Source organism: Orycteropus afer, unplaced genomic scaffold, assembly GCF_000298275.1.
Source record: "Orycteropus afer afer isolate SDZICR_OR568_19922 unplaced genomic scaffold, OryAfe1.0 scaffold00266, whole genome shotgun sequence".
In the NCBI taxonomy this organism is placed as follows: Eukaryota; Metazoa; Chordata; class Mammalia; order Tubulidentata; family Orycteropodidae; genus Orycteropus; species Orycteropus afer.
The window spans coordinates 3,981,343-4,002,374 of record NW_006921853.1 but is presented as its reverse complement, the minus strand read 5'-3'; the positions used below and the strand labels follow the sequence as shown (position 1 = coordinate 4,002,374).

The 21,032-nt window shown below is 45.9% G+C and overlaps 1 protein-coding gene across 1 annotated transcript in view; it reads right to left on the bottom strand.

The window, feature by feature from the left end:
• The window catches only part of ITGAL (integrin subunit alpha L), a 54,527-nt gene extending 33,726 nt beyond the window's left edge, over positions 1–20,801 (bottom strand). Inside the window, exons 1-11 of the mRNA XM_007950300.1 lie at positions 20,744–20,801; positions 19,503–19,605; positions 18,547–18,641; positions 18,368–18,435; positions 16,517–16,634; positions 16,229–16,359; positions 14,428–14,573; positions 8,705–8,837; positions 8,383–8,533; positions 6,091–6,164; positions 5,845–5,977 (exon numbers count right to left, since the gene is read on the bottom strand). Coding sequence (XP_007948491.1) covers positions 5,845–5,977; positions 6,091–6,164; positions 8,383–8,533; positions 8,705–8,837; positions 14,428–14,573; positions 16,229–16,359; positions 16,517–16,634; positions 18,368–18,435; positions 18,547–18,641; positions 19,503–19,605; positions 20,744–20,801 — 1,210 coding nt within the window. The remainder of the gene's footprint in view (positions 1–5,844; positions 5,978–6,090; positions 6,165–8,382; positions 8,534–8,704; positions 8,838–14,427; positions 14,574–16,228; positions 16,360–16,516; positions 16,635–18,367; positions 18,436–18,546; positions 18,642–19,502; positions 19,606–20,743) is intronic.
• Positions 20,802–21,032: the final 231 nt, after the last annotated feature.

Here is a 21,032-nt window from a genome sequence, read left to right as displayed (position 1 = left end):
ACCTTTCTTTGGAATGGGCACAAATATGGATCTCTTCCAGTCAGTTGGCCAGGTAGCTGTCCTCCAAATCTCTTGGCATAACTATTAGTTTGCATAAATATTAGAAAATAAAACAGTTTATTAGTGGTTATCAGGGGTGAGTGAGAGGGAGGGAGAAATGAGGACATAATGTTTAGGGGACACTGAGCTTAGGGTGATGGAAACATTTAGGGATGGTGATGCTTGAACAACATAATGAACGTATTTAAAGTCACGGAACTGTACATGTGAAGATGGCTGAAATGGCAAATGTTTAATTATCTATACTATTTACCACAGAAAAAGTAAAAAACATAGGAAAACTACCCCTTTTCATGCTTAATGATGTCACTTCAGGCTGCCCTCACACGTCACAGCTCCCGCTGTGGAGGGCTGTCTCCTCTGTTACTGCACTGAGATGCACTGATGCAATGTCTGAGCACATGCTGCAAGCAACCTAACCAGGACTTGCCCTGCCTAGAGCAGTTGAAAGTGAGCAGGAAGAAGAGAGATGTCCAAGATGGTGTAGCACATGAGAGGAAGGGTGAAGAGACTGGAACTCCTTTCCTACTCACTCAATTGCTCACATACAAGTTTAAGTTGAAACGGAAAAAAAAATGTAAAACAAGTCAACAAGAGCCAAAACATGATCTTGAGCACTGTGGTAGTTAAGGTTGCATGTCAACTTGGCTGGGCCTGGTTCTGAGTGGCTGGGCAGCTGGATGGAGTTATTCCCCATGATGAGACTGATAATCAACTCCATGGTGGAATCTACTGTGAGCAGCTGAGTAGCTGCCTTTTGGATGTGGTCTGCTTCCTGTATATAAGGAGAAGTTTTAAGAAAGGTCTCTGCAGCTTTTTGGCATGCTTGGACCCTGCATGTAGCCGAGTCATCATTCAGCAACTTGCCATGATTGCCTACCGGTCTTGAGACTGTTTCTGGACTTGAACTAGTGGCCTGCCGTGTTGTTTGGTAATCTTGAGACTGTGCCATTTTATTTGTCGACCTTGGGCTTGCTAGCCTCAGCAGCCAGCAGCTGCCTGAGTGAAGAGATGTCTCCAGTTCCAGGGGGCCAAGAGCAAGAAGCAGAGCTGAAGCCCAAGGTCAAGGGCTTTCACTCAGCCCCTAGAGCTTGCACGTTGAACTCAGACTTCTAGCCTCCTAAACTGTAAGAGAATAAATCCCTGTTTGTTAAAGCCACGTATTTGTGTTATTTTCTGTTAGAGCAGCATTGGAGACCAAAACAAGTATATTCGAAAGCCATCTGAATAATAGATTTGATGCACTGAACACCAATGACCAAAGACCAGATAAGTTGTGGAAAGACATTAAGGAAATTATACATGAAGAAAGCAAAAGGACATTAAAAAGACAGGAAAGAGCACATAGATGTCAGAAGAGACCCTGGAACTTGTTCTTGAATGGAGAGTAGTTAAAATGAATGGAAGAAAATGATGACGTAAAGTATTATAATGAACCAAGCCAGAAGTGGGGGCTCTGGTGGCGTAGTGCCTAAGGCATTTGACTGCTAACCAGAAGGCTGGCGGTTCAAACCTACCAGCCACTCCATAGTGATACCGCCTCGGAAACCCAAGGAGGGGTGGAGGGGTGACTAAGAGTTCAGCCGACTTGTGAGTTTGGTTTTTGAAGTCAGAGTAACCTGTATCAGTGGGTTGCAGTGAATTTGGTTTTTGAAGCCAGAAGTAACCTGGTCTCAGTGGGCTGCAGTAAAGGGAAGGAGCTCTGGTGGTGCAGTGTTAAGGCATTTGGCTGCTAACCAAAAGGTCAGTGGCTTGAACCCACCAGCCACAATCTGCTTCGGTAAATATTTACAGCCTTAGTGGGAGGTCATTATGAGTTGGAAGTGAATTTTTCTTTTTTCAGTTGAGATTTTTTTTTTTTTTTTTCCAGTAAAGAGGAAAGGCAGGCAAGCTCAATCTATCACATGAAGATTAGCCAGTGATTGATCTATATTTCTCCTTCCTCTTTTCTTAAGGAGCTCTGGTGGCTTGGTGCCTAAGGCATTTGACTGCTAACCAGAAGGTTGGCAGTTCAACCCCCCCAGCCACTCTGTGGAAGGAAGACTGGGCAATCTACTTCCAGTAAAGAGGAAAGGCAGGCAAGCTCAATCTATCACATGAAGATTAGCCAGTGATTGATCTATATTTCTCCTTCCTCTTTTCTTAAGGAGCTCTGGTGGCTTGGTGCCTAAGGCATTTGACTGCTAACCAGAAGGTTGGCAGTTCAAACCCACCAGCCACTCTGTGGAAGGAAGACTGGGCAATCTACTTCCATAAAGTTTTACCACCTCAGAAACCCAGTGAGGGTTGCTATGAGTCCGGACCAACTTGATGGCAATGTGGTTTTTTTTTGTTTTTTTTTTATCCTTCTCTTTTCAAGTCCTATTGTAATGCTAAAGGCATCTGGCTGCTACAGAAGGCTGGCAATTCAAACCCACCAGCCACTCCTCCTCGGAAGGAAGGTTGGGCAATCTACTTCCGTAGTGGTACTGCCTCGGAAACCCAAGGAGGGGTCACTATGAGTCGGATCCAACTCCACGGCACATAACAACAACAATTTTTTCAGAAGCGAATGGCCCTGTCCTTCTTCCCGGTCTGTCTCAGTCTGGAAGCTCCATTGAACAGTCTGGAAGCTGTCCACCATGGGTGACCCTGCTGGTATTTGAAACACCAGAGGCACAGTTTCCAGCATCACAGCAACACGCAAGCCACCGCAGCAGGACAAACGGACAGATGAGTGCCTCCAGGAAAAGAGGGGAAGACCCTCAATGAGCCGTATTGACACAGCGGCTGCAGCTATGGGCTCAACCACAGCAAAGATTGTGAGGACAGCACAGAGCCAAGCAGTCTTTCGTTCCACTGTGCACAGGTTTGCTATGAGTCAGAGCCAACTCGATGCACCTAACAACAACAACACATGTAACAGAGTTGAGATGAAATCTTATGTGCAAAATAAATAAGAGTCCTAGTTCCACTCCTTCCTAACTGTGCGATCTTGAGTAAAGCACTCGATGTCCTGGGCCTCAGTTTTCTCATCTAAAAGCCGAGTACAGTACGAATCTCATAGGGTGGTTTTGAGGATGGAATAAGACCGTGAATAGGAAACATTTAGCACGATGCCTAATATATGTATAAGACCAGACCCCAGGTGTAAAGAACTGTGCTATGTAGGGTTTCAGTGCCTGCTTTGTTTAAAAGTTAAGTTGTCAGGTCTTTCGTCTGAGTTACCTCTGATGGACTCGCACTGCCAACCTTCGGTTAGCAGCAGTGTACTTGACTGCTTGCACTGCCCAGGGACCTGGTCTCTCTCTGTCTCTCTACAGATACATCTATGTATATCCATATAACCAAACCCAAACCCACTGCCACCAAGTTGATTCTGACTCATAGTGATCCTATAGGACAAAGTAGAACTGCCCCATAGGGTTTCCAAGGCTATAAATCTTTACAGAAGCAGACTGCCTCATCTAGCTCCCATGGAACAGCTGGTGGGTTTGAACTACCAACCTTTTGGTTAGCAGCCAAATGCTTTAAACACTATGTCTCTAGAGCTACACACAAACATATGTACATATATATACATATAGGCTTTGGTAATGTAGTGCCTAAGGCATTTGACTGCTAACCAGAAGGCTGGCGGTTCAAACCCACCAGACACTCCTTGGAAGGAAGGTTGGACAATCCTACTTCCATAGTGATACGGCCTCAGAAACCCAAGGAGCGGTCGCTATGAGTTGGGGCCGACTTGACGGCACATAACAACAACAAGTATATATATATGTGTATATATATATACACACACAAACTCAATATATATATTATATGTATATAAATTCAAAAAGAAAACCAAACTTACTGCTCTTGAGTCGATTCTGACTCAGAGTGACCCCCTCTGGGTTTCCAAGGCTATACATCTTTACAGAAGCAGATTGCCCCATCTTTCTTCTATGGAGTGGCTGGTGGGTGCAAACCATCAACCTTGTGATTAACAGTCAATAACAGTCAAACGTCTTAACCACTATGCCACCAGAGCTCCTTATACAAAATATATATTATATATACCTAATACATATATTAGATATATATATATATAGCAAGGTGCCTAACTAGATATTAAACTATAGTTTTTTCCCCTACTTTAGTGAGCAAAGTTTCCAGCTATTTATAGTGCATTCGAGAACAGAAAACCACTTTGAAGGCAGTCAGTATAGTGGTTAATAGCTTAGACTCTGGGGCTGGAATACCTGGGCTCCACCTATTAGCAGACCTACAGGTAGACCCTGAGCAAGTTACTTAAACTCTCCTTGGCTCTGTTCTTCCCTGCATAAAATGGAGATAACAAAAATACTTGCTCACAGGGTAGTTGTAAGGATAAAACATGGTGAAATATTTTAATAATGCAAAGTGCTCAGAGTAGTCCCTGGCACATAATACTTACTCAGTAAAGAAAGTTAAAAAAAAAAAAGTAAAGAAAAAAATCACTTAGAGGTTTATAGCAGAAGAGTGGATGACCAAACTATGGTACATACACATAATGGAATGCTATGCAGCACTAAAGAATAATGTAGAGTCTGCAAAGCGTCGCATAATATGGATGAACTTGGAGGACATTATGCTGAGTGAAATAATCACAGAAGGACAAATATAGTATTAGTTCGTTGTTGTGGAGGGTCAAGGAAAGGTTTATATATGGAGGGAGACTTTCTTTGTTGGTTGCTGGGGTGGGAGGGGAGGGGAGGGAACACTGCAAAAAAAAAATGCATTGACCCATATCACTTTACTTTTGTGTATTTCACTGTGCAAAAAATTATATTGCAATAAAATGCATTTTTAAAAAATCACTTAGAGTAGTCTTCCTTAGAAGGGTGCACCCAAGGTGAGCTGCACCAACTTCCCTGAGGAAAGAACTTAGTAAGATCTTATGTCCTGAGAGTTGAACATAGGAGTGATCACACCCCACTACAGTGGTCACGGATAGGGTAGGGTAGAGGGAGGGTGGTTCTCCATCCATGAAAAGGGAGGGCCTGGAAGCAGACCTACCTCAGTGCTTTTGGAGCCAGCTGTGCCTTGGGATGGGCTGACGATGTGAGCTCAGAGCTACGACCTCAGAGCACTAAGGTGAAGCCCCTCTGCCATCCAAGCCTGGTGTCACAGTGGGTGGACAGGCACCCGCAGGACTGTGCATGACAAGACTTCAGTAATGACATCCAAAGACAGAGAAAAGCCAGAGCAACTGTGGGGTGACCAGACTTTCATGTCCTTCATGGTCGCTATGAGTTGGGTCCAACTCGACAGCATATAACAACAACAACAACAATGTTTGGCATCAGAGGAACTTTTGAAATGGAATAAACCTTTGGAGTTGTTGGACATTTCAAGAGGATGAAGCCACAAGAAGGAGCTCTCCTATCAATAAGCCAGGTGAAGGCCCGAGTGACTAATTAGGAAGTTTTCAATGTCATACCAGCATCAGTTGCTGCTGAGTTGGTTCGGACTCATGGTGACCCCATGCATGTCAGAGCTGAACTTGCTCCAAGGGTTTCCCACGGCTGATTTTTCATAAACAGACCTTTCTTCTGAGGTGCATCTGGGTGGACTCGAACCTCCAACCTTTCAGTTAGCAGCCGAGAGTATTAACCATTCGCACCCCGGGGAGTCCAAGAAAAAACTGTTATAACCATATTTAAACTCTGAGTTGTTCCTGCTGGTTGTTCAATTGTTTTCCTTATTATTTTGAAAGCCAGTGGGAGTGGCTCCAGGCCCCTTGTAAACCTAAAGTACTTGGCAGAAAAGAGAAGTCCTCACCCAAGTATCCCGCTCTGGCTTCCGGCGTCAGTGGTTCATTCCCAACGAATATGTCATCCTGCAGGTCTGCCTTCAGGTCTAGAAAGCCCCCAGTCCAGTCCTTGGCTCCAACTGCCCCCACGACTCCACGGCCCTGCCCAGAGAAGGTAAGTGGGGCTCAGACATCCTCTCGGAGTGGGTCGCACGCTCACAACGTGCTTCTCAGCGGCTGCTCCCCAGGCCCCTTGCTTCCCTCCCACCACTCACCCTGCTGAGGTCAGCGCTGATCCCACTGGACGAGAGCTCCATGTCGAAGGATGCCAGGTCTTGTTTACTTGTGCCTGAGGGGCAAGTAGGGGAGAATGGGGCGCTGATCCAAGAGACAGTGAAAACAGCGATACTCACGAATGGACCAAGAAAGAAGTAAAGCAATTACTTTGGGGCAAGAAGAAAGAGCAAGACCTTTAGAGCTGAAAAGACCTGGTCAGTGACTTAACTCTTGGTCGACTTTCTTATCTAAAATTCCGTGAGTCCTGAGATCTGCCTTTGCTTGTCTAAAGCGCGGCTCTGGATTTCTAAGCCTTCCCCACTTTAAAGAATGGCACCACCACCCGCTAGCGAATCAGGCTGAAACCCAAAGGCTCAGCCTTCTGTCTTCCTTTTCTCTGTGCTCTGTCTCCAGCCCGTCACTGACCCATGCTGGTTCTTCCTCAGAATACATCTGTCCCCTGCTCGGAATAATCTGTATCAGGACCACATCCTCTCTCTCGCTTGACTAATATGATAGCTTATTAATTTGGTCTCTTGGATTCTATTCATCCTCCTTCCATGCTTTTCTCCACAGAGCAAGCTAGAGTGATCTTTTATAGAGAATGTGTATCAGATGACGCCTCTCCTTTTCTTGAAAAGGTCATTACTTCCTATTGTTCCTGGGACTAAAACTCAAACCCCTTACGAGGGCCTGGGAGGCCTTCGCCGTCTCTCCAACCTGCTCACTCCCTTAGTGTGCTCCTATCACGGTGACGTCTTTAATTCCATCAACAGGCCAAGCCCTTTCCCACCGCCTGGACTTTGCTTGCTCTCCCTTTGCCCTTTGTCCATATCCTTCTCACGACAGTTTGTTTCTCATATTTCATGTCTCAGCTCAAAAGTGGCCTCACAGAGGCCTTCTTTGAAAAACCTATCTGTAGTGGCCTCTCCCAGTTCCATGTATCTTATGACTGTATTCCTTTTCTTTGCAGGATCTATCACAATCTTTAATTGTCAGGTTTGTTTTGTTCAGCAACTTTCTCTACCCCACTTGAACATGAATTCTCCTTCAGCAGAACCCCTGTGTGTCTTAGTCACAGCGCCTGATAGTTGGTTGTTGCAAGCATGAATTAATAAAATGCAAGTACCACCAGCCTTACACGACTTGCTGAGAGGACTAGATTAAGTAATATAAATTGCCTGTTACATGTAAGAAATATAGCATTGAATCATGATGATTTATTCATTCATTGAATACATATTTAGAATCACAAAATATTTGATGCTGAGGATACAATGGTGAAAAAAGCACACGATATTTGTTGGGAGAGACGTCACAATTCAGTGTGGGAGGGAGACTGAGTGGACAACAGAGCACAGTGTAACAGGGTGAGGATAGGGATGTACAGTGGGTTCAGCAGCCCACAGGGGAAAAGCATGTAACCCAATCTTGGGGCATCAGCAAGAACTTATCAAAGGTAAGGACATCTGAAGTAAAATCTGGAAGGATAAGGAAGAGTTGGCCAGGCCAGAGTAGAGGATAAGGGCTGGAGATAAGAGCTGCCATTTATAGGCAGCCTATAACACACCAAGCATTTTTCTAAGCAGTTAAACCTTAATCAAGCTTGTGAGGTTAGTAGCATTGACTTCATTTAACAGAGAAGTACAATGAGGCTCAGAGAGGGAAAGTGACCTGTCTGAGGTGGCATAGCAAGTCAGAGGCAGAATGGATCCTTGAGCATGTCTGCATGGTTCAGTTATACATACCACACTGCTTCTTCAACTGGACGGAACACTAAGGATGCGTCCTATCAAAGGGGACTTGCTGTGGGAATCATGTCTCTTTTAACACACTAAGCTTCCTGTGGAAATATCTACCTGTAGCCAGGTCTCCACCTGGTGACTATAATAAAAACTTTCTCCTATTCCAGGCCAAGGAAGAGCGCCTGTGGGGTCCTTACACTGGGCCCCTGTTCGCTTGCCAACATCTTAAGTAACGTGGATCCTAGGATGAGTGAAATGTGAAGTTGAGCAAGGGTAGGAAGCCATTCTGCAGGGCTCGGAGGACACTAGCAAGATAAAGGCCAGCCCTGGGCCCTAACCTGGATCAAACTGAGCCCCAAAAGGAAGAGGGAAATGTCAAGCCACGTTTCTCAACCTCTCCTAAATTCCTACTGGAGGCTCTTCTCAGGAGAGCTCTGTCACAGGGTCAGATACTCAGTAAGTGTCACTGTTACTCACTGTCTCTAATCTAATGGTTCTCTCTGTTCACAGCCTCCCAAACGCTTCCGCCCCGTGTGCACCACTCACCCTCAATGTCATAGATCTTCTTTTGTAGATCCGTGAACAGATCTTTAAGGTTCTCAAACGTGTCCAGAATCTTTACAAAGTCCTTTGTGGGTTTTGAGGCAAATTGGTGAAGTGCCTCCTGGTTTTCTTTTGCCCTAAAATGCTTCCCAATCTGTGGGGGAGTGAAGAGGTGGCATCGCCAGAATCTCAGAGCAGTTTTCTATTATTTTCACAACTCCCAGCTCCCAGACAAAAAGGGGAATGGAATCAGGAAGAGGAGAGAGAGAAAGAGAGAGAGAGAGAGATGAATATAAGAAGAGGCCAGGAGCCTGGAGGCCCATACCCCAATGATGTAGCGGATGATGTCTTTGGCCTTGTCAATATTGCCCCTGTCAGTGGCTTCCCCGTCTGTGATGATGATGAGCACTTTGGTGGCATCTGGCCGGGCCCCCAGCTCTTCCCGGAACACTTCTGTCCTGTGTCCAGGAAGGAGGGATGGGAGAGACTTCTTTCAAACCTGGGCCTCAGGTCTCCCTTCTTCCTTCCTCCTCCCCGTCCTCCGTCCCTTCTACCAGTGCCCGAAATCAGGTCACTGCCCTCTCACTCTGTGCAAAAGCCCTTCTCACAGTTCCCAGATACTCCAAACCTTCAATGTGCTCCTCCAAGCTTCCCACCTCATCTTTGCTGCCACACTTCTCCTTCTTGACTCCAAAAAACTCACTGCCATTGAGTCTATTCCAACTCATAGAAACCCCCCATTGGGTTTCCAAGGCTGTAAATCTTTATGGAAGCAAACTGCCACATCTCTCTTCCATGGAGTGGCTGGTGGGTTCAAACCATCAACCTGAGCTAGTGGTATTCAAACTCTACTCAAATTGTATTCGAGGTAGTCCAATGGCTATCTCAGGGGTTCATGGGCAATGAGAAGAAGCTTTGGGAGGGGTGATTCTGGGCTCTCTCTATTTTACCCACATAGCACTACCCTTTAATCAGTTAGATATGTTGGTAAGATTTCAATGGAAAAAGAAAAAAAAAAAAAAAAAAAGAGTTTCTGGCCAAAGAACACTGAAAAGCTACTCTTTGAGAGCAAGCTCTTATGGCCACCTCCTCTGCCTTCCCTACAACCCCCAGGCTGCCCACCAAGCACAGCTATGGTACTTACTTTGGAACTGTAATGGTTTGTTTCTGTGTCAGTTTTCTCCCTAAACCCCAAGCTCCTCAAGGAAAGGACCATATCTGATTTGTTTCTGTATCTCTGACTCCTGGCACGCATGTGAAGTAAAGGAGACAGACGACTGAATATTGGACAGGTCAAGGCTCAAAGTCCTGCCACAGCCTCCTTCTGAAGCAGGTTGGGTGAACCATCTGATCCTTCTTTCCCCACCCCCCCGGATAACCAGAGATGGACATAATTGTCCAAGAGCGGCCAATCCACACTCCACGCCTATGACAGGCCTGACTCGGAGCAGAAGCTGAAAGCCGTGTGATAAGGCTGGAGACGCCTCCGGGGGAGCGGAAGAGACACAGAGAGGAAGGAGGGAAAGCTACGGAAGCTGCCAAAGACAGGAGCAGACTGCACTCAGCCTGATGCGCAGGGCCGCAGACGCCTGCTATCGAGACCTAGTTCTATCCTGGATCCGAAACATTTCTCCAACCTCCATCTGCATGGATGTGCACCTATTGTGGCTCTGGTTCATGAATTTCCACCCTGGGTTAAACCGCCAACATCTTCCATCTGGACTTTTCAATAGCCTCCCCACTGGCCTCTCTGCGTCCATCCTTCCCCACTACAGTCTAAAATCAGTATTGCAACCATGTTGTTGTTGTTATGTGCTGTTGAGTCGGCCCTGACTCATAGCGACCCCTCCTTGGGTTTCCCGAGGCAGTATCACTACAGAAGTAGGATTGCCCAACCTTTCTTCCAAGGAGTGACTGGTGGGTTTGAACCGCCAGCCTTCTGGTTAGCAATCAAGTGCCTTAGGTACTATGCTACCAGAGCTCCTATTGCAGCCATAGGGGCCCTTTAAAAACATATCAGATCATGGCACTCTTCTGCTCAAAACTTCCAGTGCCTTCTCATCGTATTCACAGAAAGGCCTAAACCCTCACTATGACCTCCAAGTCCCCACTAGTCCTGACTTTCATTATCTCTCTCACCTCATCTCCTGCTCCTTTCCCCTCTCCATCACATCTCTCTAGCGACACTGGCATCCTGGCTCTTCCTTGAACAGCCTAAGCACGTTCTCACCTCAGGGCCTTTGCAAATCCCTTTGCCTGGAATGGCCTTCCCCGGGTATCCACTTGGCTCACTTCCTCCGCTTCAACAAATCTTTCTTCCCTGTTCTTCTTATTGAATATTGCTTTACTTTTCTTTATAATACATATACCTTCTACAATATCAATCTACTTATTTATTCTATTTATTGTATTTCTGTCCACGACTAGAATACTAAGCTCCAAGAGGGCAGAGATTTCTGTCTGCTGTGTTCATTGCCATATTGCTAGTGGCCTGGGCAGTGGACGTGGTTAATGTGCCTGGCTGCCAACTGACATTCAAGTCCACCGAGAGGTGACCTGGAAGAAAGGCCTGGAAATCAACTTCCAAAAGTCAATCACTGAACAGTTCCACTCTGACACACATGAGGTCACCACGAGTTGAAATCAACTCAATGGAAACTGTTTTTTTGTATTTCTATTGCTCCTATTTTTTATATTTTCCATTACTATTCTCGGAAGGAAGATGGGGCAATCTACTTCTGTAGTGACTGCCTAGGAAACCCAAGGAGGGGTCTCTATGAGATGGGTCCGACTCGACGGCATGTAACAACAACAACAACATTTCTATTATATAACCTATTACTTGGTTCCATAATCAACACCAATGGAAGCTGTTGTTATTTGCCGTCAAGTTGGACCCGACTCATAGTGACCCCTCCTTGGGTTTCTAAGGCAGTATCACTACGGAAGTTGATTGCCCAACCTTCCTTCTGAGGCGTGGCTGGTACATTTGAACCGCCAGCCTTCTGGTTAGCAGTCCAATGCCTTAGGCACTAGGCCACCAGAGCTCCTCCAATGGAAGCAGCAGTCAAGAAATCAGATGGTGTATTGCACTGGGAGAATCTGCTACAAAAGATCTCTGTAAAGTGCTGAAGAGCAAAGATGTCTCTTTGAAGACTGAGGTGAGCCGAACCCAAGCCATGGTAGTTTCAATACTTTCATTCGCATGTGAGGTCTGGGTAATGAATAAAGAAGACTGAAGAAGAGTTGATGCTTTTGAGTTGTGGTGTTGGCGAAGAATACTGAAAGCACCAAGCCAGAAGAAGGAACAAGTCTGTGCTGGAAGAACTGTGGCCAGCATGCTCCTTGGAAGTGAGAATAACTAGACTTGGTCTCACCTACTTTGGTCATGTGGTCAGAAGGGACCATTCCCTGGAGAAGGATATCATGCTTGGTAAAGTGGAGGGTCACCAAAAAAAGGGGAAGGCCCTCTATGAAATAGATTGACACAGTGGCTGCAATGATGGGCTCAGGTACAGCAAGGATTGCAAGGCTGGCACAGGACCGGGCAGGGTTTCATTCTGTTGTCCACAGGGTCGCTATGAGTGGGAGCTGACTCAACAGTACCTAACAACAACAACAACAACAACAGTACCTAGAATATATATTGACAAACAACAGTCCACAAGCTAAATCCAGCCTGTGGCTTGTTTTTATACGATCCATGAACTAAGACTGCTTTCCATATTTTTAAAGGGTTTGTGAGACAAAGAACTGGATTTGGTCTTTTGTTTCTAGTTTCTGAATATAGCCCTTGGGTTTCCCCAGAAATCCCACATGTCTTCTGTTTCATAAAACAGCCAGACAACCCTTAAACATGTGTAAATGAGGGAGGAGCCCAAGGACCCGTGTCTGGAGAATTCACTTCAGGAAAAGGGAGGAGGACATGATGGAATCAGTCATGAATATTCAGTGATTCAGTCAATCACTGGCTATGCATTAAGGTCCCAGTCGTGCATACACCTTGAGGCCCAATGACTATTACAAAGAACTCTAGGCCTTGGAGCTTCCTTTGAGTTTCTGGCTTGATGATGCACACGGAAGGGCTGGCGTGTCTCTGAGAACATGAAACTCTGTGCCAGAAACTTCTCCCAAACCTCACCTGTGCCTCTCTTCATGGACATCATTTTGTGGTTATATTTAAAAGGTTATAGTGAGCTCTGTGAGTCATTCTAGTGAATTATTGGGATTAATGAAAGTCAACAAGGCCTGACATCTGTCTACTTGGCAGTGGATTAGAAGGACAGAGTCCTAATTTGTAAAGAACCAGCTTTGGGTGGTTGGTGAAGAAAGAACTGTGGAGGCACTTGGGCAGTCATCTAAATAAAGGCCTAACTCTGGGTGGTTAGCGATTGAAAGAGAGAAACATCATATAGGTGTCTGGTGTCAGGGATGGAGAAGTGGGGATGTGAATTATCTTCACATTTTGGGGATCAGCCTCATGCTGATTATTATTCATGCAGGGGATATAAACACAAAGAAGAATATGCAACAGAAACTGTATCTGGTCAGCAAAGCCTAAAATATTTACTATCTGATTCTTCACAGGAAAAGTTTGCCAATCTCTGATCTAGAATATTGCCTGACACATAGTGGATGGTCAAGAAATATTTGTTAAATAAGTTTCCATGACTGTCTCATTTTGCTTCCACAGTTGATACCTTTTAGGGTGTCTTCCTCTCCTATGGTGCACCCTTTCTCCAAGAATAACCCCCTTCCCACAGAGGTGGGACCCTAGAATCCATGCTTATGCTAGGTGACCCTATGCCTTAAGGTAGACCAGGTAATAGTTGGGTGGACCCATGGACACCTGACTTAGTATCAGCCAATCAGATTGTCTGTCTTGGGAGCTGGAATTCAGGCTGTTCATCTAAATTAAGACTGCCATATATATATATATTTTTGAGTGACATGTTTGACCCTTTACATACCAAAGCTGTCTACAGAAACAGAAGAATAAAGTAGACATATGTAAAGCAAGTGAACTCCAAAGAGCTTGAACCACACACATGGAGAGCCTTAGGGAGGTACATGACCTGCATGTTTAACTCATGCAAATTCAATGATACATGCTTGGCAAAGAAATGAAAATGAGGAAAATAAGTGAAATAGTGCATGAAATCTTTTCTCTATTTCACTCAGTAGGAGTGTCTGCCCAGGGTGAGAGTGAGACAGGAGATACCATTCTCCTCTTCCCCAAATCTGTTCTGTATTCTCACAGCCACCCTAATGTTTAAAGATAGGTTTGTTTTGTTGTTTTAGTGCTTTAATACAGCATGGCCCTTCGGCACAATCCAACTAATTTCATCCAGGCTTCAATTTAAACACAATAGTCTGATCCAGAAGGAGTTCTGGTGGCTCAGTGCCTAAGACATTTGACTGCTAACCAGAAGGTTGGTGGTTCAAACTTACCAGCTACTCTGTGGAAGGAAGATGGGGCAATCTACTTCCATAAAGATTTACCACCTCAGAAAACCAGTGGGGGTTGCTATGAGTCAACATTGACTTGATGGTAGTGAATTTGGGTCTTTTTTGGAATCTGACCCAACTCTGGGGGAAAACGTCTTCTGTGCTGAATTTAGGAATCCAGGGAAAGCCAGTTTCCAATGCGTGACTTGAATATGCTGGATTTTGTAAACAATTCAAGGAACTCTTCAAGCATAATTTGGATTATTTGAGATTTCTGTGCACTGACTTCAAAAGCTGACCCCCACTGTGACTAGTTCATGACCACTTTCCAGGTGCTGGTTCTAGTCTCTTATGAGGCAACACTTCCTGTTCCAAAAGTTCATGAGCTATCATTATAACCTCCCAAGAATTTCTCTTCTGGATTTAGTCAGTATAGAGTGGGTTTCTCTTACTTATAGTCGAAAGAACCCTGACTAACACTGATCCACTGGAAAACTCACAATACATTGCCTGTTGCTGAGCCAACCTGTGTGAGTTCCCAAACCCTACAACTGGAAGAGGCTAGAATGGATAGGCTCTCTCCTGCAAGAAGGCACTCACACGACATAGTTGATAGCACCAAAGGTGTTGGTCAACAGGAGCATGTGTTTCACATTGGCTAACAGGACATCAGGGTCTTTCAGCTTAACATAATCCAAGAAATTAAATTCTGTTTTGTAGGTTGTGGAAAACTGAACAGCAGCAAACTAGAAAAGGAAAGAAGAAATGATATGTAGTTACATTATTTCTTTCCACTTATCTGCTTGCAACGCAGTGAATTACTTAATATGGCCCTTCTAGCCAGTCTTCAACTCCCATCAGATGACTGGGTGGGACTATGAACATGTGATGTGTCTGTGGCCCACCAAGGGGATTGAATGACTTGCTGGTAATGTAATTAAGGTACACGGCACCTTTGTGGGGGTGGGACCACACAAATAAGGTGTATGGAACCCTAATGTGAGCATTAGTCAGTTTTGCCACCCTGCTCGGCTTAAAATGAGCCATCCTAGAGATAGAAGGAGGGATCTCATTACCATCAAGAAGGAGTGCATCCTTTGGACTCAAGATCCCTGCACTAAAATTCCTTGACCCAAGAGACAGAACAAACTGTAACACTTTGCTGAGATGGCAAGAGAGGGCAAGAAGCAGTGGCAGAGAAATCACAGAGGCAAACTTCAGTAACGGAGACCAGCAGCTGAGACCAGCATGAGACAGACTGCTAGGCTTCCTGGCCAAGAGTGAGAAAGCTGAGTGCCTTCAGGCAGGAGGCTTACTGATAGAGTGGGGCCTCTCTGGGCACTTATCAGCAACACTACAAGAGCTGTCTAACAGTTGCTTGAGCAGGGAAGAATCCAAGGGAATGCAGTGCTAAGATGCCAAGGCCAGAGAGAAGCAGCTGAGAAGAAACTGTCCTGATCAAAAAACTGTATCCTGAGTCATTTCTGATCCTGAATTAAAACCTGTTTCTTCCCTAATAAACTCCATAATCGTGAGTATTGTCTGTGAATTCTGTGCGGCCAATGCAATGAATTATCGAACTCAGCAGAGAAGAAGAGAGCACTGTGGGAAGGATGGCTGGTGTCGGAATTGGCAAGAGGTTTGGAGGGTGACTGCGTGTCTGACCTCTGCTTCATAGGAATCAGCCTTGGGCTGTTGACCTTGATCCTTCTTCCCCCTTGTGAAGTTAGTGGAGGTCGGGCTAAGCCTCCCCCATGACCTTTTTACACTGCTCCAATCCCTATTTCTGATCCAGGACCTGAGCAACCCAATACCACATGCCTGCCTCAAACCATTCTTTTGAAAATGAGGCAAACAAACAGAAGTAAAATTAGTCTCCACTTCCTTCTGTAGTGCTGTTCGCTGAACTCCTGTTCTCTGGGTCTGAGTCTACCTATCTCGTCAGGAGGGATGGTTCCCGGGAGCCATATTCTGTTGACCACCCCACTAAACTGGATATAACTGGTTGAGTCGAGGGTGGTCACCTACTGAGGCTAAGTCAATCAGAATCTCTTCCCTGAAAATCTGGAATCTGCAGAAGAAAGAGCTGGTTGAGAAGAAGGTAAAAAACTCTCTTGGAACTTTAACATGTGAACATGGGACCTTTTACAATCTCATGTGACCCCAAGAAGCTGAGGGAGCCAGGCCACTGAGATAGAAGAGGGAAGCAAAAGCAGAGAAAGAGAAATGGAAACTAGAAAGTTCTAGCAGCTTTCTGCCCCCTGATTCTCGTCCCTTCCTGAAGTCCAGTTACAGCCATACCCTTAGGTGTGGAGACATCTCATATTAAAATTTCCATAAAGGCTTAAGCTAGTTCAGATAGGCAACTGTTGCTTACAACCAAAAATTCCAATGTACTTACCTGGTAGGAAGAGTTGCTGAGTTTCTTCATCACGTCCTTCATGAAGTCCAGAATTTTCTGAAATTCATCTTGCTGCATGCTCCTTGAACCATCAAACAGAAATACCAGGTCTACGTTGCCCTTGATACATTCTGCAGAGACCAGACATAAAAGGACCTGGTGAAATGTCTCTAGTGTTTAGACCCCCAATGCTGGTTCTCATGCAGGGGCAGCCACTTGGAGGGTTTTTTTAACCCACTAGGTCCTCACTTGTGGGGTCTTTCTCAGTCATGGATTGGGAAAGCTTACCCTGAAAACCAGGGCGTCCTTGCAGCACAGGGCTCCCCAGATTCTTGGGGAAGAGGTAACACTGGCCACTTAGATACATGTTCTGGTCACATACCCGAGACAGCCCAGGGTCACAGGCCTGAAGGAAGCAAAAGTAAAAGGGTTGGGGCTTCCTCTTGTGTGTCTTTTGGACATGATTAGCCGAGAACAAAAACGTTCAGGGTCATGGTCCTCCCTCACTCCTTACATCTAACTGGTTGCCTCCAAAATGTCTTATATCTGCCTGTCTATCACTACTACCAATGCCGTAGATCACTGGACACTCACTGCCTATACGGTAAAGTCTACACTCCTTAGCTTGGTGTTCAAAATTTCTTACATTTGGGCATTATCCTACTTTTACAGGCCCACCCTCTACCCATTCCCAATCACACATTCTGTATTTATGCCAAATTGCTCATTATTCCCAGAATATAAATGCTGTTTCTTTCACGTATGACTGTCTTGCCTGCCAGATCATAGTTTCTAAAAGTCAAGGCTCATATCATAGTTATCTTTATATCCCACGCCCCTTCTTCCATCAGAACCTAGCACAGTGCCTGGTATACACAGTAGTTAAGTACAAGAGCTTTCTCTCACAAAGAAGAGTCAGAATGATGCTACTGAGATGAAATGGAAAAAAACAGTGGGTTTAGAATCAAATGACAATTTGATTAAAATTCTGGCTCTACCACTTGGCAACCACATGACCTTGGCAGTCTCTGGTCCTGTTTCCTCATGTGTAAACTGTATATACTGATCCCTATCTCATCTGACTGTCTTGAGGCCTGCTGTGCAGTGACTTACATAATATGGCTTTTCTAGCCATGATCTTTGTGACTTCCTCCAGATGACTGGGTGGGACCATAAGTATGTGATGTGCTTGTGGCTCACCAAGGGGATTCAATAGCTTGTTAATAATGTAAGGTACATGGCCACCTCATATGGGTGGGACCACGCAAAAAGATGTATGGAATTCTAATGTGGGGACTGGTCAGTTTTGCCATCCGCTGGGCTTAAAATGAGTCATCCCTGAGGTGGAAGGGGGAATCTTACTACCATCAAGAAAGAAGAGCCAGGACTGGAGCATATTCTTGGACCTGAGATCCCCGCACTAAGATGGTGAGAAGCAGCACAGAGAAATGGCAGCAGCAGTGGGGCAGGACTTAGAGACTGGTAGGACAGAGTGGGGGGCTTCCCGGGACATGGAGCGAGAAAGCTGAGTGCCTTCAGGCAGGAGGCTTGCTGGTGGAGTGGGGTGCCCCTCAGGCACCTATCAGCAGAGCTAAAAGAACTCTGTAACACTTGCCCAAGCAGGGCAGAGGCCGTCGAGTTGGATCTGACTCATAGTGATACCTCCTTGGGTTTCCGAGGCGGTATCACTATGGAAGTAGATTGCCCAACCTTCCTTCCGAGGAGTGGCTGGTGGGTTTGAACCGCCAGCCTTCTGGTTAACAGTCACATGCCTTAGGCACCACACCACCAGAGCTCCCTTAAATACATATATAACTATTAAAACATTAAAAGTTGGTGTAATTCTCACCCAAACCACAATAAAATGTTATATATGTACATTAAAAAAAGGTTGTGTCCATCAAAAATCATCTTGTTTATCAATGGTCATAGATATTTTATATTTGGAAAAACAACTGAGGTAAGTAAGATCTTGAAAATAGATAGCTTATAATAGGTTCTCAACACACATGATGAAATCTGAATCTCTTTGATGACTTTAACCTTTGGCAGGATCGTTTCTCCATTTCCTTCTTTCTTCTATTCAATCTCTCTTTCCTAGTGTCACAAGTTCTGATATCAACCTACACAAAATCTTACCAAAAGGTTTCCACTTGTCGGGTCTGTCGTCAAGGTCATTCCCAAGTACTTGGAAGTATAGTTGGAACCTGTAGGCATCAGAAGGTTGGTCTGGAAGAACTTAGGCAATCCAGGTGTGTTAGAGCCAGTCTTGATTCCCCTGAGACAACACTCCTCCCAGCTCCCCACCAGTTACTCACCACTCAGGCTGACTGGCAGGCAGTGTCCAGTGTCTGACTGGCACCAATAGAGGTTTCCTGTACTGTTCCCCTCACCTGGAGCTCCTACGACAACCCTGGTAAGAAATCTCACTCGTGAGGTGCCCAGATCTTTACCTACCCACTCCGGCCTATAGGGTTCAGATCCCCCACCAGGTATCTTAAAGCAATTTAGTCACTCCTTTCAGGGGGCCTTCTCAGCCCTCTACCTCTTCTCTAGTTAATCCAAGATAATCATCCCATACATTAAAATTCCAGAAGATTTAAAAAAAAAAAAAAAAAACTCTATAGGCGCTCTGGTAGCATAGTGACTAAAGCACTTGACTGCTAACCAGAAGGCTGGTGGTTCAAACCCTCCAGCCACTCCTTGGAAGGAAGTTTGGGCCATCCTACTTCCATAGTGATACTGCCTCGGAAACCCAAGAAGGGGTTGCTATGAGTCGGGGCTGACTCGACAGCACATAACAACAACAACAACAACAGAAAATTAAGAATCTTTTCAATTTATGGACTAGAAGAACTGAAACCCAGAACAATCTGCCAGAATGTCATGTATGAGTTCATTAAATCAGTCATTAGTTCAAAAGCCATTTACAGCCTGTCTACCATGTGCTAGACGGGGATCTGTCCTAGGCATAGATGGAAAAATGAGAAACAAAACTTCTGCCTTCAAACTGTTCACTGCCTGGTCAGGGAAAGATTCAGAATCCCAGAAAGGGTCCTTCTACAAGGCACTTGTGTGGCACTTTAATGATGTGGCTGTCATCCCAGCCTATTTGATAGCTTTGTTTGGCCCTGTGTTTCCAGAGAAATCCCACGGACGCACTCAAGACAGGAAGGCCCTGGCGACCTTCCCTGATTCAACAGGTAACACCAGGACTGACAGGGGCACCTCACCTGTGTGGGGCCGGGAAGACTCAGAGCGGAGGGGAGCTCACCTGTTTCCAACCTGCAGGACACGGTACCCAAAATGCCTCCCGGCGTCCTGGAAGGAGAAATTTTGTGCGTGCCGCACGTCCAGGTTGTAGCTCAAGGTTGGCACTGAGGGAGAGGAGATGGCATTAGCCACTTGGGCCAGGGACCCCGATGTGCACCCTGAGAAAGAAGTGTGGGTGCTGAACCCAGTCCCAAAGACTCACATGCCAGCAAAAATGGGACTGCCTCCACCCCAGGCTGCCCACACCTGAGTCAGGCAGACTTGGAACCTGCCCTCCTGGACTTCCCCTTGCGGCCCTTGACTCTGGGAAAGATGGAAGCAGCAAATCCTTCCTACTCAGAGCTCTGGCAGCACCAGGGCCTGGGAAGAACACAGCAACTTCCTGTCTGACCTCTCAGCAAAGAAGAAAGAATGATAAGATCCATGAGAGAGGAAAAGACCAAAGGGCCTGCCTTCCACTTCCTGGAGGCTTGGAGCACTCAGGTTCCCAGGCAGGGACTAAGATGGGGATGCCCGAGGCAGGGTGCACTTCCCACACACTCACTTCTCCCTCGGTCATAGAGCCCACACTTCTGAGAAGTCAGATAATTAGCCTCTGACTTTCTCCAGCATACAGGGAGATTCAAGATCCCTAATGCCTGTGAGGCCACATCCTCACTCATCTGATGCTACCACACTTCCCACCTTCACTATGGACCAGTTTTGTCTTTAGCCATTAGAGCTCAGACTCCCCCATGCCACACCCCACCTCAGACAGCCTAAGCATCATGTGTACACCCCAAACTGTCCTTTCTGGTCCTGCCTTCCTTCCAGGCACCAGGTTTACTTCACAGCATCTTAGCATCTCAGAGATGCTGGCCCTTTCTTTGTTCAGATGAAGATACTCAGGCACAGAAAAGAAAAAGTCTTGTCTAAGATCAGAGAAGTAGTTCCATGGCAAGGACCAGAACCCAGCACCCTCCTCCAAACTCTAGATCTCAATTGCCATCTGCCTTTTAAAAAGGCCTCCCCACGCCCCTGTCTAACAATCGCCATCTTTGTCTTCCTCCTCTGTGTCTCCCACACCTTGCCTGTCGCTCGCTTTTTCCCATCTTCCTCCAGGATTTCTGGACCCAACATCACCTCTTGTGCCAGCACCATCCTTAGAGCATCACCCCATTTATTGTTCCGCTGTAGTTTCTCTGGTCGCAGACACCTGGCCTTCCCCTCCTCTGTACTCCCCTCTGCTCCTCCTTTGCCTACCGAAGAGAAAGGTCCCAGACAGCAGCAGTCTCCTTAGAATGATGCACGAATTCTTCATTTCTCAAGACTCTGGAGGGATCCCTGGACACGGGCCCCAGTCTTAGAGGGCCCTTGGGATTTGCTGGCAATCTAGACAGAGTGAAAGAGGGAAATGACAATACCCTGTGGCCTCTCACAGTGAGACGTTCTCATGGAGGCGAGAGGCTGGTGACACTTGGGGTGTGTGCCTGTGGGGGTTGTGAAACCACAGGGTTCATAGGGGAAGTGTAAGCAGGTTAGAGATGTTTCC